General features: G+C 54.2%; 2 protein-coding genes across 2 annotated transcripts; both read left to right on the forward strand.

The window, feature by feature from the left end:
• Positions 1–1,679: 1,679 nt before the first annotated feature.
• On the forward strand, positions 1,680–13,501 carry PNISR (PNN interacting serine and arginine rich protein). The gene is made up of 11 exons (XM_009898113.2): positions 1,680–1,962; positions 3,513–3,698; positions 4,261–4,484; positions 6,343–6,529; positions 7,043–7,233; positions 7,793–7,930; positions 8,388–8,487; positions 9,148–9,201; positions 10,642–10,812; positions 11,899–13,000; positions 13,323–13,501. Exons 1-11 carry the CDS (start codon positions 1,875–1,877, stop codon positions 13,351–13,353), a joined length of 2,472 nt encoding a protein of 823 aa, XP_009896415.2. The 5' UTR covers positions 1,680–1,874; the 3' UTR covers positions 13,354–13,501.
• Positions 13,502–17,869: 4,368 nt separating this feature from the next.
• COQ3 (coenzyme Q3, methyltransferase) lies at positions 17,870–23,006 on the forward strand. The gene is made up of 6 exons (XM_009898121.2): positions 17,870–18,021; positions 18,358–18,510; positions 19,289–19,388; positions 20,778–21,020; positions 22,073–22,232; positions 22,813–23,006. Exons 1-6 carry the CDS (start codon positions 17,870–17,872, stop codon positions 23,004–23,006), a joined length of 1,002 nt encoding a protein of 333 aa, XP_009896423.2.
• Positions 23,007–25,615: the final 2,609 nt, after the last annotated feature.

Raw genomic sequence — 25,615 nt, forward strand, 5'->3', positions numbered from 1 at the left:
CTGGAGCTGTGGTGTGGATCACTGCCTGCAGCAGTGTGAGAGGAAAGCGTTCTGTGAGCAGCAGGAGCTGGTGTACCTTTGCTGTTTGTGTTGTGCTGAGCTCCTGCCAAAAGGTGACCAGCTGGGGACCCTGGTTCTGTGGTGCTGCTGTGCAGCCCCAGCAGAGCTGAGCCATCACAGGAGCTTCTCATGTGCCTGCTCTGAGCTGGGGGCTGCCAGGCTGCCCCCCCCGGCGTGGTGCTCCTCTGTAGAGCAGAGAGCCCTGAATTAGCTTCTGTCTCTTCACTGTAAACAGACTCCTGAATGGATCCAGGTTCCTGTGCTGTGCTCTGGCAGCAGGGAGCAGCTCTGGAAGCACCACTGAATGTTCTTTTGTTTGTGCTGGCTGGAGAGAGGAGGCAGAAAGGCAAGGTCCAGCTGGAGGGTGGAAGAGCTAAGGGACAGAGCCTTAGCCCACCAGCATCTCTCTGCATTGTCCTTTGCAAGCAGAGGGGGCCCGTGCTGAACCTTTGTGCTTCTCAGCCTGCTCTGCACACTGGTGACTTGAGCCACAAAGGGGCTGCAAGAAGGCTGCAGAGGGACTGGTTGCAAAGGCCTGCAGGGACAGGACCAGGGCCAGTGGTTTGAAATGAGAGCAGAGCAGGTTGAGATTGGATGTGAGGAGCAAGTTCTGCACCAGGAGGCTGCTGGGACACTGCAGCAGGTTGCCCAGGGAGGGAGCTGAGGCCCCATGCCTCAAGGTGAGGCTGGATGAGGCTGTGAGCAGGCTGCTCTAGGGGAGCATGCCCCTGCTGAGTGCAGGGGGCTGGGCTGGATGAGCTTTGGAGGTGCCTTCCAGCCCAGACTATGCTGTGGTTGCTGCTGGCCACCCAAGTGGCTGCTTGGAGCTGGGCTCCTCTGAAGCAAACAGGCTGTGCTCATCTGCTCTGTGTCTGACTTGGCTGTGAGCCACAAGTGGAGCTTGTGTGCTGCTCCTGTGACCTCAGGGCATGCCTTGGAGTCGTGAGTGTGCCCCCATGGGTGATGTTTGTGCAGCATGGGGTGGTGGATGGTGTGAGCACAGACAGAGAGCCTGGGCAAGAGTTGGCAACAGCCTGGGCAGGACAGAGGGAGTCCCACTCAGTGCAGCCTTACCCACTCTGGTGCCTCCTCAAGGCCTTGGAAAAGCTGGTCCTGGGGCTCCCTGGGAGCAGGCTGGGGAGCTGCCATGGCATCACATTTCCTCTTGGGTGCCAGGCTGCAGGGTACAGGGCCCCCAGCCCCCCTGGCACTGGTGGTGAGGCTCCCTGTTTCAGAGGTGCAGTTGTGCAGTGATGGCTGGGGGGCTGCTTTCTCAGACTAAAGTGCTGGTGAACCTTTACAGTGCAGCAAATGCATCTGGACACCCTCTGGTAGCTGTGCAGCTCTCCAGTGCAAGCCTTAACAGTGTGTTTCACCATCTGGCCCCTTGCCTCTCTCTCCCCTAACCACCTTGCATGACACTTAGCTCCCCAGACACACATCTGCCCCAGGAGCCAGGCAAGGCTCTCACTGGAGTAATGCCTTTTGTGTTTTGCTTTACTTCCAACTGCATTTCTTGGGTCCTTGCCTTACAAACTGCTCATACCTCTCCCTGAACATCCTTCTGGGCTCCATTTCTTTGCAAACCTAGAGAGGCCTCTGACATCTTGCAGTAATACTCAGATGTGACTCTAAAGGATGAACCATTTCCACCAGCTTAACAGTATTAAGCCAGCATTGCTTCAGCTTGCTTGGCAAGGCTTAACTGTAGCTGCACTTATGTAAGTTTCAGTTGTGTGCTGTTTCATGGGCATCTATTTAAACATACAACTGTTATTTTTAGTTGAAATATAGACTATATAAAGACTTAAAAGATGTGGGATCAAGGTGGACAACCTTGGCAGCAATGGCCTTTGAACCAACAGCAGTGGATGCAGTCATTTCAGCACCAGCAAGACCCAAGTAAGTACACAGAAAGCTTTGTGGTTTCCTCTTTCTTTGCTGTTTCCTAATCTGTTGTCATTTGAAGTCCTGAGTCGTTGTCACACAGCATGGCTGATGGTTGCCTTCCTGTAGCTGCTCTCAAGAGAATGCCTTTGTGATGCTCTTCTGAACAGCTAGCAAAGCCAGGAAAGCTTGAGGTTTGAGGCAGCTAGTGCTTACTGTGCAGAGCAGAGGCAAGCAGCTGGGCTGCCCTGGATCACCAGGTTGGAGTGGCACAGGCCAGCAGCGAGAGGCTCTCTGTCCCTGGCTGTCCTTCAGCCAAGCTGGATGGTTGAGCTGAGCAAACCTGCTTTTTGGTCAGTGCCCTTGTTCAGCTGTGTGGGCAGGAACACTCCCTGAAGAGGAGTGTGGTCCTTGGCTTAGGTTGCAGCAGTGATGCTCCCAGGGCTGGAGCAGCTCTGCTGGGAGCACAGGCTGAGGGAGCTGGGGCTGTGCAGCCTGCAGAGGAGAAGGCTCCAGGGGGACCTCAGAGCTGCCTGCCAGGACCTGAAGGGATCCTGCAGGAAGGCTGCAGAGAGGCTTCTCCTGAGGGGGTCTGGAGACAGGGCAAGGGAGAATGGTTTGAAGCTGAGCAGGGTTAGAGTGGAGCTGAGGAAGAAGTTCTTCAGCGTGAGGCTGCTGAGCCTCTGGCACAGGCTGCCCAGGGAGGCTGTGGCTGCCTCCTGCCTGGGGGTGCTCAAGGCCAGGCTGGATGAGGCCCTGAGCAGCCAAGTTGAGAGGCACCCTGCCTGTGGCAGGAGGTTGGAGCAGATGGTTTCAGAGGTCCCTTCCAACCTGAGCCATTCTAGGAGTCTGTGATCTCTGGATTTTCCTTCCCCCACTGAAAACCACCCCAACATTTTAAACAACAGAGCACAGCAGGTGTTGAAAGGCAGGGGACATGAGCTGAAAGTGTGAAGAGAAACACAGGAGTGGCTGAGGAGGATGGAGGCACGTGTTCAATGCTCAGGCACTGATAGGCAACCTGGCTGTGCACTGCTTTCTGTCCCTTCAATTCCTGTCACTTCTCCAGAGAGGCTTCCTGACTTGCCAGTGAGCAGCAGGCACACTGGTGCCTTCAGCTCAGGGGCAGCTTGTGTACTGAACTGGTAGGAATGGGGGTAGAGGTAAAGAGTGGCAGAGAGCTGTGCCACAGGAGAGCATCCAGAAAGCAGGGCTGCTGCAGAGGGGGCACTGCTCAGTGCAGCTCTCTGGCCAGCTTCTTACACCTCATGAATTCAGAATGTGAGGGTAGATAGCTTTGTCAGGCAGATGAGTCCCCTTGTGAAAGCAGTAGCTTGCTGCACCCAGCCAGTGCTGAGGGGCAGCTGAGAGCAGCTCCACTTCAGCAAGGCTCTGGCCTGGCACTTGCTTGTTCCCCTGCACAGAGTCAGCTGCAAAGGTGCTGGTGGTGCTTGCTGAAGGCACAGGTGCCCCCTCTGGGGGGCAGTGGGACATGTAGCTGAGCAGCAGCTGCAGCCTGGCAGAGCTGGGCTGCTCACATCTGGAATCTCCTCTGTTTCTTGTAGGCCAGATTGACTGGGCTGCCTTGGCTCAGGCATGGATTGCTCAGCGAGAAGCCTCAGGGCAGCAGAGTGTAGTGGAACAACCAGGAATGATGCCAAATGGACAGGATATGTCAGGAATAGAGTCTGGGCCAAACAACCATAATAATTTTCAGGGGGATCCCAACTTCAACAGAATGTGGCAGCCAGGTTTGTTCCCTCCCCTTCGTTCCTTCCTTGTCTTCCTCACGTGATGAAGTGGCACTTCTGGCAGGGATTGTTGGAGGTGAATGTGCCCTGCCCCCCAGGTCTGCAGCAGCAGGGCCCCCACCAGCAGCATCAGCTGCTGACCTGTCCCAGCTGCTGCTGGCCGCTCAGGTGTTCCTCAGCCACAGAGGTCTGATCACGCAGCCCCCTCGTCTGCAGGGGCCTGCTTGGCAGTGCACACCTGTGCAAGGCTGCCTCTGGCCCTGGGTGTTGTGGACAAAGTGGGAAGCTGACACTGGAGCAGGCTGCCCAGGGAGGTTGTGGATGCCCCCTCCCTGCAGGGGGCCAGGTTGGATGAGGCCTTGAGCAGCCTGGGCTGGTGGGAGGTGTGCTTGCTCATGGTAGGGAGTTTGGAACTGGATGATCCTGAGCCAAACCCTTCCACGCTTCCCCATAGCTTTGTGTTGCTTTGAGGAGCTTTGGGACAGAGAAGAGCAGTGAGTGGCTGGAGACCTGCAGGCATGGTACTAACTTGGTGCTGAATTGTCTTCTGACTCCTGAACAGAATGGGGAGTGCCTCACCAACCCCCCCACCCGCCTCCCGAGCAGCAGTGGATGGCTCCCACCCCGGGGCAGATGGAAGGCGTTCCTCCGTCGGAAGACAGCAACAGTCAGGACAGTGGGGAGTTTGCTCCTGACAACAGGCATATATTTAACCAGAACAATCACAACTTTGGGGGACCTCCAGATAACTTTGCAATGGGGCCAGTGAACCAGTTTGACTACCAGGTGAAACATATTTGTTGCTTTCCCCTTGTAGACGGGCAGAGTCCCTTCCGTGGAGGTGTTCCTCTGCAGTCATCTCATTCTCCAGTCCTGCAAACATCTCCAGAGTCTGTTGGCTGCTAAAGTGCATTGTCACCAGCTGCTTTACAGAAGAGACGTGCAGAGGGCTCAGCTCTGAGGCCGAAGGGGTGGGGGTTTGGCCATGCTAGCGGTGAGAAGTGGCTGCTGCCTGCGGCGCTGAGCCGGCTGCCCGCGTGCCGGTAGCTAAAGTACCCTCCTGTAGCCTGGGGTTTGGGAAGGAAGAGGAGGAGGAAAGCCACCAAAGTTCAGAAATCCCTTCTTAACAGCAGTGGGCACTGGACCCTAGGGAACAGCCCTGTGCTTGCAGGGAGATAGACTGGATGATCCCTGGATCCTTTCCATCTCTCTCTGCTGTGACTCAATAAACAACGGTATTGCCGAGCAGCCCACAGCCCAGCTCTGCTTCATTCTGGTGTGGGGTGACACAGCATGCTGAACCTGGGGCTGCTTTCAGCACTGGTCATAGCAGGGGGCATTGCACAGATCTTCAAACACAAGGAAGGTTGGGATCTTTCCCCTGTTCTCAGTGTTCTTTCAGAGCTCTTGATACAATGGCAAACTACCTGTTGACTCCCCTCCTCCTGCTCAGAAACACAGCCCAGGGCAGAGATAGGAGGAGAGGCAGTCAAGAGCAAGGGACAGTGGCTTGGAGCTGGAAGAGGGCAGATTCAGATGGGAGATGAGTAAGGAACTCTTGGCAGTGAGAGTGGTGAGACACTGGCACAGGTTGCCCAGGGAGGCTGTGGATGTCCCCTACCTGGAGGTGTTCAGGGCCAGGCTGGATGAGGCCTTGAGCAGCCTGGGCTGGTGGGAGGTGTCCCTGCCCAGGGCGGGGGCTTGGAACTGGATGAGCTTTGAGGTCCCTTCCAACCCAACCCATTCCATGAATGAACCTGTGAGATGTCTCCATCCTCTGCCCTGCTGCTCTCTGTTACTCAGCACTGTTGTTAGGAAGTGAACCAATGTTTTCAAACACACCAGTCCCTTGTTTGCTCTGGTGGGACCAGCTCCTGACATTCATTTCTCTGAAGTGCTGCAGAAGGTTTGTTGGGCCCTGGATAACAGAGGGCTGCTTGGCCTGAGCCTGGGGTGGGAGAGCTCTTCCACCACTGGTCAGTAGAATACAACACAAAATGTTTGCTGCTGGTTCTTCCCAAACACTCTCTCCCTGAACAATTCCATTAGGCATTTGTGGGCAGCAAATGCTGACCCCAGGGCCCTCTCCTGTATGCCTCAGGAGCTGTGACTTTGGGTTGCCTACAGCTTGCTCAGAATCCAGGCTCTGTACTGACCCTGCAGACATTTTAGTGAGCCCTGCTCATGACCCCCCACAAATGATTGCTGGGAGGTGCACAGTGCAGAATGCTTTTGTAATACAATCTTCAGCTCTTCCATTTTGCCCTCAAGTTGTAGTTGCAAGGAAAGGCTGCTGAGCTAGGTGGAGTTGCAGACCTTCATCTTGTGTCCCCTTCATTTCCCTGCATGCTCTGGTGATCAGCTCACAAGGAACTGCTGGAGGTGGATGATGGTTGAAGGGCTTGATGGTTAGCACAGCGTGGAAGGAGGCTGGTCAAAGCCTTTCAGCTTTGTTAGTACCCCTGCTTAAGTCTCAGTGCACTTAGCAGACATGGAAGGAAGCCTTGTTTCTTGGGGGCCCCAGAGAGCTTGGGAGAGTAGCCTGGGAGCGCTGGGTTCTGCTTGCATGGAGTCCGCAGGCCAGCTCGTGCACGTGCTCTGTACTGTTCCCTCTGAAGGAAAACAAACTGCATTACTCTTTCAGCATGGGGCTGCTTTTGGTCCACCTCAAGGTGGATTTCATCCACCTTATTGGCAGCCAGGACCACCAGGGCCACCAGGGCCACCAGCACCTCCTGCACCTCCTCAGAATCGAAGGGAAAGGCCCTCGTTCAGAGACCGCCAGCGCTCCCCCATCGCGATGCCCGTGAAGCAGGAGCCGCCACAGATTGGTACATGGCAGCCACCCCTTGATGAGCACACACAGCAGCTGCCTTGTGACAGCAGCTGGGTACTAGACAGTAGAAAGGAATTCTGTACAGTGAGGGTGGGGAGGCACTGGAAGGGGTTGTGGATGCCCCCTCCCCGGAGGCGTTCCAGCCCAGGCTGGATGAGGCCTGGAGCAACCTGGGCTGGTGGGAGGTGTCCCTGCCCGTGGCAGGGAGTTTGGAACTGCATGATCCTGAAGGTCCCTTCCAACCCAACCCATTCTGTGAATCTCTGAAAACAGTTGCAAGGTTCTAATTGAAAGTGAAGTAAAATAGAAGGGAAAGGGAAAGCTTTTGCAAGTGGTGTTCAGGCCACAGGCAGGTGTGTGGCTTGGTTGGCTTGGGGGGGAGGGTTTCATTCTCTCTTCTTGGGTGGCTTTGTCCTTCCTTTTTCCTTGGAGGGGCGTGGTGGGAAGGGGGAAGGTGGTTGGTTGGGTTTCTGTTCATCTTACCAGAGTGCAAACCTTGCTGCTGTAGATGCTGTGAAGCGCAGGACTCTGCCTGCCTGGATCCGTGAGGGGCTGGAAAAGATGGAGAGGGAGAAGCAGAAGAAGCTGGAAAAGGAGAGGATGGAGCAGCAGCGTTCCCAGCTGTCCAAGAAGGAGAAGAAGGAGAGTGAGGAGGCTGAGGAAGGGGATGGCCCACGGCTGCCTCAGAAAAGCAAATTTGTAAGTCGGAGGACTTGCTCCCTCCTCAGGCTTGTGGCTCCTGAAGGGCAGCAGCTGCTTGCTCCCTTCCAAAGGAGGCTCTGCATTCCTGGTTGTCTTTCTGTGCCTGCTGCTCCAAGTCAAAGGGAGCTGCTGCTGTGGTGATATTTCCCTGCTGTTTTGAAGTGGTTCATGTCTGAGAGGTAAAAGTGTCTGATGTGATCTGCAGCAGCCAAGAGCGAACGAGGAAATTGGACTCTTCTTCCTGTGTTCTGGGAAGGGCTCTTTGAAAGTCTGAATTCTGAATCAGCAGCTGAACAAATCCAGACAGCTGCATTTGCTAACTGAGCCCATTTAGGAGGCCTTGTGTTGCCTCATCTGGGTGCAGTTGTGAGTAGCTGCCTGGCACTGGTCTGACAGCTGTGCGTATCTGCTGTGGGTGGAGAGGGACCTGGAGGGGAGGAAAGGAAGGCAGCTTGGTGATAACTGCAACACAGATTTTAGTGTGAAGTAAATCAAGGTGACTGTCAGGAGATGCACACCTGAGTGTCTCCTGAGGTGTTTGATGCTGTTCTTGCAGGACAGTGATGAGGAGGATGAAGATGCTGAAAACACAGAAGCTGTAAGCCTTGGGAAAATCAGCAGGAGTCCATCCCCAGCTCCTCAAGAGGAGCAGAGTGAACCAGAAATGACAGAAGAAGAAAAGGAGTATCAAATGGTATTACTAATGCAGCTCTCACTGAGCATTTCTGCCTGCTCCTGTTGCTGGAGCACAGCAAGCTGAAGCCCTTTGTCTCTGCCCGCTCCTGGCAGCAGAAGTACAGCAGTGGAGCAGGGTTAGAGGTGCAGGTCCCTGTCTCCTGCAGACAAAGGTCTGGGTTATGTAACTCATGTGGAGCAGAACAGTGCAAGAATGCAGTGACTGAGGCTCTGCAGGGATCATTACCAGTCTGTACTTGGAGATCCCTTGGCAGATCCCTGGGATCCTTGAGTGGCTCCATGCACCCACCTGGGATCTGCCACCGCAGCTTCCTGTCAGGGGGCAATGAGGAAGTGGCTGGAAATAATGAGAGCCACCCACAGATGTGCAGCCCCAGGGGTGCCACTGGAGTGCAGCATTTACTCAGGAGGGTTTGGCTTTGCTCTGTGTGTTCAGTAGTTGGTTTGTGTTTCAGATGATGCTGACCAAAATGCTGCTGACAGAGATCCTCTTGGATGTCACCAACGAGGAGATCTACTACGTGGCCAAAGATGTCCACCGGAAAGCCACCAAAGGTATGCCTGGAGGGGTCTCTGCTTCTCCTGTGGAGACTCCTATACTTGCATGTCTCTAGAGCATTGAACCTCCATAGTTGCCCCCCAAGAACAGCCCCAGTGTAATGCATCCAGCTGGGTAGAGATCAGACCCAGCAGCCATGCCCCGTTGTCCTGGGCGGTGTACTGTGCCTTACCTCACCGGCTCCATTGCTTTCATTCATGCTAGTTCCAGTGGTACCTGGGTGTCAGTGCCTCTTGAGCTGTGGCCCTCTCTTAATGCTGCCACCTTGACCAAGTTCTGAGCTGTCCAGAAGTGAAAAGAGATGCACTTTGAGTCCTCAGAAACTGATTTGCTCTCACTGGGATGGTGCAGAACAGACTTTTTACTGTAGCTGCTGAGAGTTGCTGTGCAGATGCTGTAACTGGGAATGTGATTGCTGATGCTGTGTTTGTTGTTCTTCTCTTCTCTCTGTTCACTGTTGATTTGCAGTTAAATTGTAACCCTTCATGGTGAGGATCTCTAGAAGTGGTTTGCAATGGCTGATGCGTTTTTAATGTTTCTTCTCTCCCTCCAAAGAGCAGCACTAGTAGTAGATTTAACAATACCATAGACTCATGACTATGAAAGCGTGGCTATTTGTGTTAACATGTTGTTCCTGTTGTTGATGTGATACAAAGCTCCTGCAAAGCAGCTGGCACAGTCCAGTGCACTGGCTTCCCTCACTGGACTCGGTAAGTGTGTTCCTTATTCTTGAGAGGGCTTACAGGGGGAGTGTCACTCTTGCCTTGCCTTTCTAGATTGCTTTGTGATGCTAGATTTGAATTGCTCCAGTCACTTGCCAGTAACTTGATCCTTGTCAGCACCTTTCTTTGTTCCACAGGTGGCCCTTACTGCTGTAAGTGGGATGGGGTTTGGAGTACAGGACTAGGCAGTGTGAGTTAGTGTGTGGGAATCTTGCCCTCCTTTTGAAAGTACTGACACAGACTGAGATGAATTTGCTTTGCAAAGGGTGATTGCTTCAGAGAGGGAATGGACTGAAGCTTGAGGAGGGCAGATTTAGACTGGAGATTAGGAAGAAATTCTTGCCAGTGAGGGTGGGGAGACACTGGAACAGGTTGCCCAGGGAGGTTGTGGATTCTTCCTCCCTGGAGGTGTTAAGGCCAGGCTGGATGAGGCCTTGATCAACCTGGGCTGGTGGGAGGTGTCCCTGCCCAGGGCAGGGGCTTGGAACTGGATGATCTTTAAGATCCCTTCCGACCCATCCCATGAATGTATGAATGGAGACTGGTTTGTATCTTTTCCTGCTTTGATCCATCCAAACAAGAAGGGCAAGTTGGTGGAAGAGTTATGTGAGAGTCTGTGCCTAAAGCTATGATCACCTTTGGAATGATTGTCTTATTTAAAAGCTCCCTTGCCAGGGGTTACCAGAAACAGCACAGGGAAAAGAGATTGGAATGCAGGCTTGAGCCACAACAGCAAAAGATCTTTGCCCACATGCTGCTTACCACCTGAAAGACCCCACAGCAGTGTTGGTGCTCAGTTGTGTGTTTGATAATTGAGTGCTACCTTCACAAGTGTTCACCTGGTGTAAAACTAACTCAGCAAAGACCCTAAGAACCTCAGCCTGAAAGCAACTCGAGCATATCGCCATGTCAGGTGTTCACACTGACTGATGTCTCTTCCCAGTGCAGCAGGTGGTAATGTCTGTAGGGGAGGAGAGTCCCTTTCTGTTCCTCTCCCTACCTGCCAAAGCCCAGTGCTTTCTAAACCAAGAACCAAACCTCCTGAGGCCTTCAGACCTGCTGTAGCCTTGGCCTGTGGCTGAAATCATTCCAGAGGTGTCTCCTGGGCACTCTCTGTTGGGTTGGTGCTGCAGAGGCAGGCCCTGTGTGAGCTCTGCAGGGAGCTGCTTTGCCCTTGGTACAATGGGAAGAGTTCCCTGACCGCAGGGGTTGCTTGCTGCAAATAGAGGAGGAGCTGTTCAGGAGGAGCAGAAGCAGGCAGAGAGCATCAGTGCAGCTGTGGGGGCCTGGCTCGCTCCAGCACTGGCACCCTCTGAAGGAGTCACTTGGTTCTGCTAAGAGGGAGTGGAGGAAGGGCAGTGTTGCTCTGCTCTTTGCTTGAAGAGAGCTTAGCCCTGCCTGGTGCTAGACTGGACTTTATGCACGCAGGTGGCCTGGGTGGTTATGGATCAGGAGACAGTGAAGATGAGAGGAGTGAGAGAGGCTCCGAGTCGTCTGACACCGATGAGGAGGAATTGCGGCACAGGATCAGGCAAAAGCAGGAGGCCTTCTGGAGAAAGGAGAGAGAGCAGCAGCTGCTGCTGGAGAAGCAGCTGGAAGGTAAGCACCCAGTGGCTCCTTACTGTCTGCTCTGGCTGGGGTGTGAGTTGAGGGGAGGGGAAGTGCATTTTTAGCCCCAGAGTTCTGACTCTGCTGCTCTCTGTGGAATTCGCTGCTTAATGTGTGTGCATTGGTGGGAGAAAATAGACTCTGAAGCCAAAGTGCTTGGCTGTGCTGCTCTCTGCAGAGTTTGCTGCTCAGAATGTGTAAATTGGTGGGAGAGAAGCCACATTGGAAGCCAGGAGATAGGAAACCAAATTTAGAAATCATGTCTTTTAACTCCAAAGTTTGAGCAAAAATGCTGATTCAGCCCCTTGAGCAAAACGCACAGAGGGAGGCTGCAGCTCCTTTGCAGCTTCTAGTCGAGGTTTGTGTCAGACTCACAGAGTGGCAGGGTTGGGAGGGACCTCCAGAGATCCAAACCCCCTGCTGCAGCAGGATGACACCCAAGTAAATCACACAGGAACATGTCCAGATGGGTTTGGAATGCCTCCAGAGAAGGAGACTCCACAGCCTGTCTGGGCAGCCTGCTCCAGGGCTCTGCCACCCTCCCAGCTGCAGCACTGTGTATGTAGGTGAGTTTGAGAGTTCTGGTGCTCCAGGATGTTTGTTTGAAAACCTTGTCTTAAGCATGGAATAACATCAGGGACTTCTGAAAGTGGCTGAGTTCTGCTCCACTTCTGAGCCAGGAGAAAAGCTTCTCTAGCAGATCTCTGCTGGGGAGACTCTGGCACAGGCTGCCCAGGGAGGCTGTGGCTGCCTCCTGCCTGGAGGTGTTCAGGGCCAGGCTGGATGAGGCCTTGAGCAGCCTGGGCTGTGGGAGGTGTCCCTGCCCAGGGCAGGGGCTTGGAACTGGATGATCTTTGAGGTCCCTTCCAACCCATTCCATGAATGCTCACAGGAAGGTGCTGGTGGGTGCTTTGCATGACGGCAGCCAGCGCAGTGCAGCGCTGTGGGCAGTGCAGCGCTGTGGGCAGTGCAGCGCTGTGGGCAGCGCTGGGACGCGTTGGGCTTGCCAGGGGCAGCAGCCTGGGCAGCAGTGGTGTCTGGCTGCAGGTGAATTGCATTTTCCTTCCTTTCTTCCAGAAGAAAAGTTGCAAAGTGAAAAGGTTTCAAAGGAGGTGAATGAATTCATCAGCAAAGAACAGAACAATAACTCAGCATGCCAGGAGGCAAAAGAGCTGGAAGCAGATGTGCTTCATGAAAAGAAAAGATCTCCCAATGCAGTGGCTCCTGAGGCAGAAGCGAGAAAGGAGGGCAAAGAGAGGGCAGGGAGGAGCGGGTCAGGCAGCTCTAGCAGCGGCAGCAGCAGCAGCAACAGCAGGAGCAGCAGCAGCAGCTCCTCTGTCTCCAGCTCGTCCTACAGCTCGAGCTCGGGCAGCACTCGCAGCTCCTCGCCTTCCTCCTCTCCCAAGAGGAAGAAGAGGCACAGCCGCAGCAGGACTCCCTCGCATAAAGTTAGGCGCAGCAGGAGCAGGAGCTACACCCACAGGAACAGGAGGGAAAGGAGCAGGAGCAGGGAGAAAGTCAGGGACAGGAGGAGATCCAGCAGGAACCGCAGCGCTGAGCGCGGGGAGAGGCGCAGGAACCGCAGCCCCTCCAGGGACAGGAGCTGGGAGAGGCGGCGCAGCAGCAGCCGCTCTCGGGACCGGCGAGCCAACCGCGCCAGCCGCAGCCGCTCCCGGGACCGGCGCAAGGCCGAGGAGCAGCGCAGGAGCCCCCCTGGCGGCAGGCACAAGCACAAGGGCGAGGGCAAGGAGCAGGAGAGGAAGAAGGAGCAGGGCGGGGGGGCGGAGAAAGAGAGGAAGAAGAACAGAGAGAGGGAGAGGGATCAGGAAAAGAGGAAAGATAAGGCCAAGAAGGAGGAGAAGGAGAGCAAGGCCGGCAGCCAGGAGGACAGTAAGCTGAAGAGAAAACGAGAGAGCGAAAGGACTTTCACCCGCGGGGAGTCCATCTGCGTCAAGATCATCAGGCAGGACTCCCGGCACGAGAGCAAGAAAGTGTGCACCAAAGAGAGCAGGAGAGGGTCGGGCTCCGAGTCTAGTGGCAGGAGTAGCTGCGAGTCTGCAGGCAGCAGCAGAGAGAAGAAGGGCAAGAAAGCGAAGCACCTCCGGTCCTGCTCCCTGGAGAAATCCCAAAGGTCTGGTAAGAAGGCAAGCCGCAAACACAAGTCTAAGTCACGATCAAGGTAGTATCCTTTTTATCTGCTTTGTCTGCCTTTTGCCTTTAGTTTTTGCTACTCATCCTCATGTGTACACCTTAGGGCTTTTTGTTTGTAACAGACTCTGGGACTTAGTAACTTTTGCTTTATGGTTTTGTTGGCTTTGTGTCTCGGGGAGGAAAAACAGTAACTTGGGAAAAGCCAAACCGAAGCAGCTCTTTGTAACAGCCTAGCAATGACTAAAGCCTGCAGCGTGTGTGTGGGTCTGGGGGGGCTCCTGGATGTGCCTGATTAACTTGCCCCTCTCCCTTTGTGTTTTTTGTTTTGCCTTTCCCCCTCTCTCTTGCAGATCCACAACTCCTCCTCGTCGCAAGCGCTGAGGAGCGCTCCGGCAGCGCTGCCATGACCTTAAACAATTCCATGAGTTATAAGAGGCTTGTCTCATTATAGAGGCACTTTGTGGCTATGTAGGTGAAAGCAGAATCCTTTTGGGTTTTTTATCTGTAAATAGCTGTATTTTTGGTTCCTTTTTTTTTCTCCTTCCCCCCCCTTTTTTTCTTTCTTTTTCTTTTTTCTTTTCTTTTTCCCCCTTTTATTTTTTCTTTTTTCCCCCTTTTATTTTTTCTTTTTTCCCCTTTTATTTTTTCTTTTTTCCCCCTTTTATTTTTTCTTTTTTCCCCCTTTTATTTTTTCTTTTTTCCCCCTTTTATTTTTTCTTTTTTCCCCCTTTTATTTTTTCTTTTTTCCCCCTTTTATTTTTTCTTTTTTCCCCCTTTTATTTTTTCTTTTTTCCCCTTTTATTTTTTCTTTTTTCCCCTTTTATTTTTTCTTTTTTCCCCCTTTTATTTTTTCTTTTTTCCCCTTTTATTTTTTCTTTTTTCCCCCTTTTATTTTTTCTTTTTTCCCCCTTTTATTTTTTCTTTTTTCCCCCTTTTATTTTTTCTTTTTTCCCCTTTTATTTTTTCTTTTTTCCCCTTTTATTTTTTCTTTTTTCCCCCTTTTATTTTTTCTTTTTTCCCCCTTTTATTTCCCCTCCCTTTCTTTTTCCCCCTTTTATTTTTTCTTTTTCCCCCTTTTATTTTTCCTTTTTTCCCTTTTTCTTTTTTCCCTTTTATTTTTTCTTTTTTCCCCCTTTTTTCCTTTTTTCATTTTTCCTTATTGTTCCCTTTTAAATTTTTTTTTCCTTTTTTCCCCTTTTTTCTTTTTTTTTTCCCCTTCTTTCCCCCTTTTTATTTCTCCTTCTTTTTCCCTTTTTATTTCCTTCCCCCCCCCTCCTTTTTCCCTTTTTCTTTTGTTTCCCCCAAATGCTGCTCAGAATTAAAGACACAACCTTAGGATTTCTTTGTATTCCCAGGATTTTATTTTGTTTTACTTTATTTTTCCTCCTGACAAACATCCCCCAGCCCTGCCCCAGGCCATTCTCTTCCAGCTGTAATGTTCTTAACCCTACTCTTGAATGTACTGTGATGTCAATAAAGCTCTTTAGTTCAGGGGTTTTTTTTATTGGTTAAATGTCTTGCACCTGGATTTTGTCTTAAATTGTAGAAATTCCCTTTTCTTTGGCTGGTTTTTTGTCTGTTTTTAAGGGAGAAGGCAGCTTTTTTGCTATAACAAATTTTCCAGCTCCTTGAAACTAAACCAAAAGATTTTAAGGTAAAATATTTGTCAACAAAAGCAAGCTGTGATTTGTGGACATGATGGGGTTGAGCTGTGGGGGATGTGGAAGGAGAAAGGGAAGAGATCTTATTTTTGCTTTGGATCTGTGTAACAGATTTCTAATAACCTTTTGATTTGGACTAGCAAGAAATGTGCTGTGTGTAAATCTGGGTCACTGTCAAACGAGACTGCATCCCCTGAGGAATCTGAGAGTGGTGTGGCAGTGGGAGGCTCTGGAACTCTGTCCCTCAGCCTGTTTCCTGGCTCTTCAGGGATGCTACAGGAGCAAGAGTCAGAGCCGGAGCTGTGTGTCTGGAGTGGGTTCAGGAGTGGCACTGGGGGCACAGCAGGAGCCTGGCAGTAGGTTAGCTCAGCCTTAGTGTGTGGTGACCATTGGAGGCGTGCTCCCTGCAGCATGGACTAGACAGCAGCGTAGCTGAGGCTCTGGCTTTATCATCACCATAAAGGGAGAGAGGTCCCCAGTTGCCTCTTCAGGAAATGGAGACCTTCTGGCCCTCTGCAGCTCCCTGAGAGGCTGGAGCCAGGTGGGGGTTGGTCTCTTCTCCTTAGGAACAAGTGACAGAACGAGAGGGAGTGGCTTCAAGTTGCCCCAGGGGAGGTTTAGGTTACAATTGGAAGCAATTTCTTCCCTGCAGGGGTTCTCCGGGCTGCCCAGGGAGGTGGCTGGATGCCCACCCCGGCATTCAGAGAGTGTTTCAGAGAGGCTGAGGGACCTGGTTCAGCCCCAGACTTGCAGGGTTAGAGCATGGCTGGCCTGGGTGCTCTGAAGGGGCTTTTCCCACTGAAACCATTCTCTGATCGCTGTTAGTAACAAGAGTGTGAAACAGTTGTAAGTCAAAAGCCCAGCCCATAATCCACATCTAGGCCAGTGGCTTACTGGAGCTGAACTCAGACAGATCCTGCAGATCTGTGCCTAGAAGGGCTGGTGAGGTAGCAGTTGGGAAGGAGATGAAAGGCTTAACAGCACAGTAAGAGCTCTTTGATGGCTCTATCTTCATCAGAGCCAAAATGAGCCTAGCACAGAGCCCTTGCAGTCTGTCTGTGTGAGCAGAGGAATCCACTGAGCTACACTCAGCACCCAGCTAGGCAGCAGCACTTCTGCCACTGCCATCCTTCCCATGAGCTGCAGGAGTGAAACTGCTCCACTGCCAAGGATCCCATTTCCCATTTACTGAACGAGCTCGTGGCTGGTGAATACCTGCATGTTTGTTTAACAGAGCAATAGGTGATCAGTCATCAATAACATCCACCCCAAGGAGGTCCTTCCACCTGGAGTGAGCAGCTGCAAAACAAGGCAGCACTTGCAGCACTGCTTTGGCTTGCCCTGGGGACAAGGATGGATTGGTCTCAGCTGGCTCTCTGCACACGAAGTCGGCAGCAGCACGGTTCAGGTGCCTCAGGAGGTGTCTTGAGGCTGAGAGAAGCTACAGTGAAGCTGAAGAAAAGCTGAGGAACACAGGTGCCAGGATGCACTGGAGTGGATGTTCAGCTCAGCTTTCTGTTCTCTGACTAATAAATAACAAAGACTGTATGGAAACCTTTCTCTACTCTGCCAAGCCCTGGAGTTCTGTCACTTCCTGTAAATATGAGAGTTATTTTTGACACACATGCACTTCTCTGGGCAGTGACTTGTATGCCAATAAAGGAGCATACTACCTCTGGACTGCACTCTTTCAGGCCTGAATCTTACTCTGCAGCACACCAGGAGCTCCCAATGCTTCAGTTCTGTGTCAGCCTCCCAGGCACCAGATCTCTTTGTGTCGTGGTCTTCTGTCTTTGGTTCAGTCTTCTGCACAGCTGGAGTGGGCTCAGACCATGGGCAAACATCTGTGACGTGGGAATGCTGCACTGGGGAAGGTCTCACCTGGGTTGTTGCTCCCTGGCATTGTCAGATATGCCCTGCAGAGTTGTTGCAGGGCCCTGCAGGAGAGCATGGCAGCGTTTAGGGGTGCCTGGCACTGGGAGGCACTTCCCTGGAAACATTAATAACTAAGGGAGGGTGTGGAACCAAGTGAAAAATGGTTTGGGGATGAACACAACAAACCCAATGTGTGATGTACCCCCAGGGCTACCCCTCACGGGGCCAGGGACAGGCCAGAAATGAGAGAAAGGCAGAGCAAGTACTGCTGCTTGGAGCAGGGCATGGGCACCATTCTGGAGCCAACAGCTGTGGTGTCTGTGAGGCCCTATCTCCCGGGAGAGAGTTGAGCTTGGGCTGCAGCTTTTAACTCTGTTATCTGAGTCTGTTTAATAATAGAGAAATGGATAACTGCTGCTTCAGTGTTGGGGTGAGGGTTGGACTTGATGCTCTTAGAGGTCTTTTCCAGCCCAAACAATTCTGTGCTTCTGGTTTACAGCCAGCTTACCCTGCCAGGGCAGATCCCTGCCCCTGTGCTCTCTCTTTCATTGCTTGGTTTTTAAACATCACGGATCTCAAAGCACGGGTGGGGGTTGGAAGGGACCTCACCCAGGGCAGGATCACCCAGGGCAGGTCCCAGAGGAACACATCCAGGTGGGTTTGGAACCTCTCCGGAGAAGGAGACTCCGCAAGCTCCCTTGCAGCCTGCCCCAGAGCTCAGCAGCCTCGCAGGGGAGAGGTGTTCCCTTGTGTCCTCTCAGCAGCGGGGCGGTGCCAAGCGCAGCGTTGCGGTGCCAAGCGCAGCGGGGCGCTGCAGCGGCCGCGCACCGCTCCCGGGCCGCCGCGAGGGCCGGAACCAAGCTTGCAGGCGCCGGCCCCGCGCCGGGCCCCTGTGGGCGCCGCACGCCCGCGCGGGGGAGCGGAACGGAGCCGGAGGCGGGAGAGCGGCGGCGATGGTGTGGGGCGGCAGCGGCTGTGCCCTGGGCCCGCTCCTCAGCCGTGCCCTGGGGCGCCGGCGGGCCGGGGCCGCGCTGCTGGCGGCTGCGGGCGGTGAGCGGGCGGGCGGGCGGAGGGCGCGGCGGGAGGGCCCCGGCCCCGGCCCCGGCCCCGGCCCCGGCCCCGGCCCCGGCCCCGGCCCCGGCCCCGGCCCCGGCCCCGGCGGCCTCCCGCAGCTGAGATGGCCTTGCCCCCCAGTCCCCTAAGGGCAGGGCCCCCGCACGCCCCGCCTTCGGCCGCGGGTTGCTTCGGGCAGCGCTTCCCGGTCCCCTCCGGTTCCCTGCTGCCGCCGTGCAGCAGCAAGCAAGCGTGCGCAGGTTGGGTGGCTGGGGCTGTCCTGGCGCGGCGTGAAGTGAGCCAGCGGCATGGGGCTGCCAGTGAGCGCTCCTGAAGCTGCTGTTCCTGCTTCTGCAGGTGACCAGACCGGCCCGGGAGGTGCCCTTCAGAACCGCAGCAGGAAGATGCAGCTGAGATCCAGCAATGCTCTGCCTGTCCCTCCGACTGAAACCCACAGCCTGTAAGCGTCTGAGCCAAGCCTGCCTGCCCAGCACCATTCTCTGTAGCAGTTTGGTTTTGCTTTGTGTCAGGTGAAGCCGTTTGTAGATCTCACACACGTGTGGGTGCCTGGTGCAGCCTGGTTTGGGTTTATCGAGCTGCAGAGGGCAGCTGAGCAGCCTTCTGTTCTGGGAGAGGAGGTCCCACAGGGTGTCCAGAGCCTGGTTTTGCTAAGGAGGTGTCCAAAGGAAGAGGACTGCTGGCTTTGTTTTCATTTTTTGCTGCAGAAAGTGTTTCCCCATGCTTCAGCAAACACTTTTTCCACTCCCCCATGACATTCACATCTTTCATTCCTTAGGGTGACTGCAAGGAGACTTTGCAGCACTTCACACTCATCAGTGGATCCAGCAGAAGTGAAGAAATTCCAGCTCCTGGCCCATAAGTGGTGGGATGAAGAAGGAGAATATTCAGCTCTTCATTCTATGAATGACATCAGAGTGCCATTTATTAGGTATGGCCCTGAGGACAGAGCTGCTTTGGTGCATGGGCTGGTTCTGCCTGAGCACAGACAGCACAGAGGCTTGGCTTGGGAAAGCCCTTTGAGATCACCCAGTCCAGCCACTCCCTAACTCTGCCAAGGCTGGGGCTAAACCAGAGAGCCACAGCATGGGTTGGGTTGGAAGGGACCTCAAAGCTCATCCAGTTCCAGCCCCTGCCCTGGCCTCAGTGCCTCATCCAGCCTGGCCCTGAGCACCTCCAGGGAGGAGGCAGCCACAGCCTTCCTGGGCAGCCTGTGCCAGAGTCTCCCCACCCTCACTGCAAAGAATTTCTTCCTAATCTCCAGTCTAAATCTGCACTCCTCAAGCTCAGAGCCCTTCCCTCTCACACTTCATCTCTGCCTCTTTGAAGCACCCCCAGGGATGGGGATTCAGCCATCTCCCTGAGCAGCCTGTGCCAGGCTTTGAGAACTCTTTCAGGGAAGAGGTTTCTTCTAATCTCCAACCTAGAGCTCCCCTGGTGCAGCCTGAGGCCATTTCCTCTGCTCCTAAGGAAACAAAACCAGTCACCAGTACTTAAGGTGACAGCAGGTTGCATGTAGAATGCTGCTTTCTGTTTGGAGGTCTCAGATTTTAATTCCAAAACAAACCCTCCCCAGCTGTCTGGAGGAAGCTGCTAAAGGAGCCCTCAAGTTCACCAGCACTGCTCTGTTTGATCTCTAGGCACATACAGAGGTGTACCTAAAAGCCAGCCTGCTGTGTGTGCCTCTCATCACAGCCCTTTCCTTTCAGAGATACTCTGCTGAGCATGAGCAGCAATTACCAGCTAGGCAGTCCCCTTGCTGGGGTGAAGGTCCTGGATGTTGGCTGTGGCGGTGGCCTGCTAAGTGAGGTAAGCAGCTGTGTGCTCTGCTTTCCCTTGGAAAAGGGCTTCCAAGTGGCTGAGCTGTTCTGCTGGTACACTGCTTGCTTTCTCCTCCAAGGAGGAGCTCTGCCTTCTGTGGAGAGGGGAGAGTTCTGTTAGCACAGTGCTGGTGGCTCACAGCAAGGGAGGGAGTTGTCACTGAGACCATCCAGAGTCTCACCATCCTAGTCCTAAAGAGCTTCTTCCTCAGCTCCAGCCTGACCCTGCTCTGCCTCAGCTTCAAACCATCCCCCCTTGTCCTGTCTCTGGACACCCTGATGGAAGGTCCCTCTGCAGCCTTGCTGCAGGATCCCTTCAGCTGTTGGAGGTCTCTCCCAGCTGCACCGATTCAGCGCCGGGGCTGTGGCCCTGCAGAGCCTGCAGCCGCCGGCGCCGTGGCAGCGGCCGTGCCTCCCCTCCTGCAGCTGCGGCAGCGCTGGCTGCCGGGCTGGAATAACAGACATGTGGTCATGTTCTGCAGCCTGTGTCAGTTTCAGGAGAGGTGAGGGCTGAGGTGTTAACCTGTGAGTAAGAAGAGACTGGAGAAACTTGAGTGACAGCCAAGCCTGCTGCTATCCCAGGAATCATCAGTGTTGAGCTGTCGGCAGTGGGCACGGCCCGGAGCTGCTCCTGTATTGGGTAACCATTAAGAAGCGATGAGGCTTGGCCATTAGTGCTGCCTGCTGAGGAGAGCAGTGGCAGTAACCAAACCCAGCACTGCTTTCTCTCCTTGCAGGGCTGGGGTGCAGCCCCCCCTTCTTGTCCCTCTCTCAGAGGGGCAGGAGTAAAGCCTGGAGAAGAGGAGGATCAGGGGAGACCTTATTGCTCTCTACAGCTGCCTGAAGGGAGGTTGTAGCCAGGAGGGGGTTGGTCTCTTCTCCCAGGCACCCAGCACCAGAACAAGAGGACACAGTCTCAAGCTGTGCCAGGGGAGGTTTAGGCTGGAGGTGAGGAGAAAGTTCTTCACAGAAAGAGGAATTGGCCATTGGAATGTGCTGCCCAGGGAGGTGGTGGAGTCACCACCCCTGGAGGTGTTCCAGAGGGCATTGGATGTGGCACCTGGAGCCATGGTTTAGTAGCCATGAGGTGCTGGGTGAGAGGTTGGACTTGATGAGCTCTGAGGCCTTTCCCACCTGGTTGATTCTGTGAAGTCTCTGCTGTACCAAAATGGATCCAGAATTTCTTCTCAGCATTCCTGTCCCTTCCTAGGAGAGTTCAGCTCCACCTCCCCCACAGCTTCTTCCTGAAGGGCTCAAGCCAGGCTGCCAGAGCAGGGCTCAGCATTCTTTGTCTTGTTCTCTGCTGGGTGTTTTCTGCCAGCTGCAGAGTTCCAGATGCCTTTAAGTGAATTGTTTTCAGGACACTCTGTGTTATTAGCCTTTAGGCAGACTGGGAGCTTCAGTTACTGGAATCGATCCTCTGGAGGACAACATCAGAACAGCAGATCAGCACAAGTCATTTGATCCAGTCCTGGCCAAGAGAATACAGTACAAGTCCAGTTCACTGGAGGAGATTGTGGAGGAGTCTATGGAAACCTTTGATGTAATTGTAGCTTCTGAAGTAGTGGAGCATGTGGCTGACCTTGAAATGTTTATCAAGTGTTGCTCTCAGGTGTTAAAGGTAAGGGAGTTCTTGCCTTCATTACTGGGAATATTGATCCCCTTTTATTCCCAAGGAATCTACCCCTGCAGTCATTTCTCCTCCTTGCAGTCTGCTCTAGAGGTCCCTTGCATTCTTTGTGATGCAAGCAGCTCCTCCCCAGCTCAGTAACTCAAGTTAGAGGCAATGTCTTTCCCAGCCCTGCCCTACAGCAGTGTCAATGGCACTGCCCAGCAGTGCAGAGCTGCTTTGCATCCAGACCTGCTGCTGTCACCCAGGTGAGAAGGGAAGGCTGTGGGTCAGGCTGCATCACAGCTGGCTGTAGAGATGTTTCTGACCCACAGGACTGCAGCTCTGGCATCAGCTGTGCTCCTGGCTGGCTTGTGAAGGGTCACAGTTGTGCTTTGAGATAATCAGGTGAGGGTTTGTTCCTCCTGAGGCCACTTCATTTGTGAAGCAGGACAGCAGGCCCTGCACACAAGCAGCAGCTTTCCTTTGCTCCTGATTTACCCTTCTGATAACCCAGAGGAACAGAGAAGAGCTGAGTGGAACACAACTCATGTTGAGCCTCCTGGAGACACAGAAATGATCCTTTGCTGCTGCCAAACAGTCTCAGGAGTGCTCAGAACTCACTGCTGCCCTGGGGTTTTGACTTGGTGATCGTTCAGGGCCTGGCAGCAGCTGCAGGCAGGGCTGCACATTCTGGGCTGAGCCATAGCCAAGTGTTTCTCTTCACAGCAGATACAGCCTATGCCTCAGTCCCTTTTATTTATCCATGTCCTGGGCAGTGCTATGTTGCAAGTGGCTTTATCACATAGTTTTGGGGGCAGGGAAACAGTTTTCAGGCCACCTAAGAGTTTGATTGTGTTGAGCCTTTGATGCCTGCTGAGCCATGCTGTTAAACATTGTGTTCTGGGCTGTATTTAAATGATATAGTTGTAAATAGCTGTTCTGGGCTGGAATTGGTTCCTGCTCCTGCAGCAAGGAGCCCTGCAGATGGGCAAATTCTGTCCTTGAGTGCAAAAAAATTAACTAAGTGTTCTTCTAAGGGAACCTTTTTCTCTTTAAATTAGCCTGAAGGTTCTTTGTTCATTACTACAATCAACAAAACACAGCTGTCCTATGTGCTGGGAATTGTGGTGGCAGAAAAGCTCCTGGGCATTGTACCAGATGGGACACATGAGTGGGAGAGGTTTGTCCCCCCTGAAGAGCTGGAGAGCCTCCTGGAATCAAGTAAGTTCCAGGCCAGGTGGTAAGAGTGCAGAGAGGTCTCCAAATGGTCCCTGCAGAGCTGGCAAGGGGCTGAGCTGGGAGGCATCCCTGCAGGATGGGACAGCTGGGATCTAGCTCACTGTAAGGAAGCTGAAGTCTGAGTCGAGCTCTTCTCCTGGCAAGGCTGTTCCCTGGCACTGTGCAGGGATGCTGTGAGGGACAGGACCAGCCCCAGGTCCAGTGCTGGTGGTGGTTCTGCTCTCCCTGCCAAAGGAGAAGCAGGTGCAGGGCAGTGATGTGACAGGAGGGCTGTTTCTGCTTCCCTCGTCTTGGAGACAGAAGAAACCTCCTCATTAAAAGGGTTCCCCAAGCCTGGCACAGGCTGCCCAGGGAGGTGGCTGAGTGCCCACCCCTGGAGGTGTTTTGGAGAGGCAGAGCTGTGGTGCTGAGGGCCATGGCTTAGCCCCAGCCTTGGCAGAGGCAGAGCATGGTTGGACTGGACGAGCTTGAAGGGCTTTTCCAACCCAACCCATGCTATGAGGGGCTTTGCTGTGGCAGTGACTGAGTGTTGAAGAGCATGCCTTGCTTCTCTGTCTCCTAGATGGCTTCTCAGTGAAGGCTGTGCAGGGGATGCTGTACAACCCCCTCTGGGGGTCGTGGAGCTGGGTGGGCAGCAGGAGCATCAACTACGCCGTGCACGCCGTCAAGCCCCGGGCTCAGGGACAGCACAGCCCAGCAGCAGCCCTGCCAGAGCTGGGAGCTGAGCAGCCCTCAGCCACAGGGACTGCTGTGTGATGGAACTGCCACCAGCAACAGAGCTGGGCAGGAGAGACCCCTCTAACTGCAGGGTTTGGTGTGTGCATTGATAATGCTGCTGCTCCTTTTGGCCAGATGCTGGAGGGCAGCCTCAGAAAAGAAGCCACCAGGTGCCACTGTCTCAGGGATCCCTTCAGACTGGAATGAGCAAAGCTTTTCCAGAGTGAGTGTTGCTACCAGAGAGTCATTCTCCAGTTGTTGGATCCTGGCAGTAGCTTGGAGGAAGCTCCTGTATGGAATGGCATTTTCAGTCCTGCTGGGAGAGCTCCCAGCTCCCTGGAGCAGCAACTGAAACCCCACAGGGATGTGTAAGAAATAAATGCTTGGGATGTAAAGTACTCAACCTTCTTTCTGTTGGGTGAGCTGATGTGAGCTGAGTGCAGGGGAAGAGCTGTCTCCTGGACCAGAGAGCTCAGCTGCCAGGAGCCTCTTCAGCACAGAGGCTCTGTGCCTGTTCTTTCCACTCACTTCCTCTGCCTACAGAAGGCAAAGCTGCAAGGAACATTTTACTGCTCCAGCAGGGCTTTGTGCCTCAGGAAGTGGCCATCACTGAGCTGGGAAGTCAGATCCCTGCCAGAGTTAGTTCTGCTCTAGCTCAGCCCAGGACAGCAACGCAATCCTTTGATTCTGCTCAGGCTGAGCAGTACCAGAGATCTGATTCTCAGGTGGCTGTGGTAAAACCCAGCCTGTGCCTCCCCTGCTTCCTCCAGGCTGTGGGACAAGAGTCTCCTCTTCTGCAGCTCCTGCCCACAGCAGCCTTTCACCAGTGTGGACACATCCTCCTGCAGGGTGACCTGATGATCTCAGAGAGCTCTTCCCACCTCAGTGACTCTGTTCTGTGACTCTTGAGGCCACACAGAGTGCTGCCACGTTTGACTGTAGCCAGCAGGGCTGGGGCTTCCCCTGGGCTGCAGAATCACTGCCCTGCCTTGATGTGGCCATGCATTAATTGCACAACTACCTCTTGGTACATTAGGAATGGAGGACAGACACTTTGATCTGCATTTTATTGTGCTTTTGTTCCCTCACAGAGTCACTCCAGCACTAAGTCAATCTCCCTTCGTTTGTTTGGTCCTGCTTAAAAGGACTGGAAGATCATTAGTGTGCCATTAATAACCCTGGAGCCTGCTGCACCCTGTGAGCTGTGCTACCCTCAAAAAACCCAACCCTCAGACCCCCTGCAGGTCGAGCTGCTCAGCTTGCCTTGTGGAGCACAGGCTGCCCGGGGAGGTGGCTGAATCCCTGTCCCTGGGGCTGTCTCAAAGAGGCAGAGAGGTGCTGAGGGCCATGGCTTAGCCCCAGCCTTGGCAGGGTGAGAGAATGGATGATCTGAAAGGGCTTTTCCAACCCAGCCCGTTCTGTGATTCTAGGCAAGCAGGCTTAGGTGTACATCAACTGGAACAATCTGCTTCATTCTCTTACTCTCTCTGCCCTTAGCCTCTGCCTTCTCTGGGGCAGCACTGGGAGCTGAGCAGTTTGCTCCCTCCTGCCCTCTCTTCCTCACAGCTCACCCCTGCCTGTCCTGGCCACTGATTCCAGGGGCAGGTTTCAGGGCAGATCTGCCTCTGAAAGTCAAGCAGTGGCAGCAGCTGGGACCTGCATGTCCAGGACCTTTCTCTGCCCTCCCAGCAGCTTAGATCCCATCTGTAACAGGATCCCTCTTATCAGTAACACAGCAAGCACTTCCCTGGCAGTGGCAAAAGCTGAGCCCAGCTACCAGGCAGTGACTGCCCAGATTTGTTAGGCTGTCTGCCACTTGCTACAGACCTTCAGCCTGAGATTTGCAGCTGCTGCAGCAGAGGGGAAGCACTTTCCTCCTGTGTCTCTTTGGTGACCTGCTGCAAGAGTTTAGCAGAGCCTTGTGCTGCCAGCCATCAGCTGTGGCATGAAGGGGCTGCTGCTCTCACCTGCCACTTCTTGTTACCTGTGCGTCAGCTTCAGTGTGGAGCGGCCCAAAAGCTGTGGCGAAGGTGCTCGGCCAGCAGCTCCCAGAGGATGAGGGCAAAGGAGTGCGGCAGGCTTTGGAAGGGATTCAGCCACCTCCCTGGGCAGCCTGTGCCAGGCTCTGAGGACCCGTTCAGGGAAGAAGTTCCTTCTAATGGCCAAGTGAAAGGAGGGGAGGAAATGGCCTCAAGCTGCACCATAGGTTGGATATCTGAAGCAACTCTCTGGAACACCTGCAGGGGTGGGGATCCGGCCACCCCCTCCCCGGGATCAAACACGAGGCCTCTGCGCCAAGGAGCAGCGGCTCGGGGACGTCTCCCCGGGCCTGGGTACCCTGCAGAGCCCCCAGCGCGGTCACCAGCGAGCCGCTCGCCCGGGCTTCGGACAGCGGCTGCCGCTCCGCAGCCTCCCGCAGCCGGGACTCGGCTGCCTCCCAGCCGCAGGCCCAGCCCTCCGCATCCCCTCTCCTCTCCTCTCCTCTCCTCTCCTCCCCTCCCTCCCTCGCCCGCGCCCTGCGCAGCCGCGCAGCCGCCGCTGAAGGAGCCGGCGGAGCCGCCCAGCGCGGCCCTCCCCGCCGGAGCCGCGGCCGGGCCGGGCAGGGCAGGGCAGGGCACGGCACGGGGGTCCGGGCGGCGCCGCGGGGC

The sequence above is a fragment of the Dryobates pubescens genome, chromosome 28, assembly GCF_014839835.1.
Source record: "Dryobates pubescens isolate bDryPub1 chromosome 28, bDryPub1.pri, whole genome shotgun sequence".
Taxonomy (NCBI): Eukaryota; Metazoa; Chordata; class Aves; order Piciformes; family Picidae; genus Dryobates; species Dryobates pubescens.

Bases quoted from the DNA above. Each gene is read 5' to 3' on its own strand.
- PNISR (XM_009898113.2), top strand. From the start codon at position 1,875: ATGTGGGATCAAGGTGGACAACCTTGGCAGCAATGGCCTTTGAACCAA. The intron at 7,931-8,387 runs GTATTACTAATG...TTTGTGTTTCAG, and splicing joins AAGAAAAGGAGTATCAAATG to ATGATGCTGACCAAAATGCT. The intron at 13,001-13,322 runs GTAGTATCCTTT...TCTCTCTTGCAG, and splicing joins AAGTCTAAGTCACGATCAAG to ATCCACAACTCCTCCTCGTC.
- COQ3 (XM_009898121.2), top strand. From the start codon at position 17,870: ATGGGGCTGCCAGTGAGCGCTCCTGAAGCTGCTGTTCCTGCTTCTGCA. The intron at 18,511-19,288 runs GTATGGCCCTGA...CTTTCCTTTCAG, and splicing joins ATCAGAGTGCCATTTATTAG to AGATACTCTGCTGAGCATGA. The intron at 22,233-22,812 runs GTAAGTTCCAGG...TCTGTCTCCTAG, and splicing joins GGAGAGCCTCCTGGAATCAA to ATGGCTTCTCAGTGAAGGCT.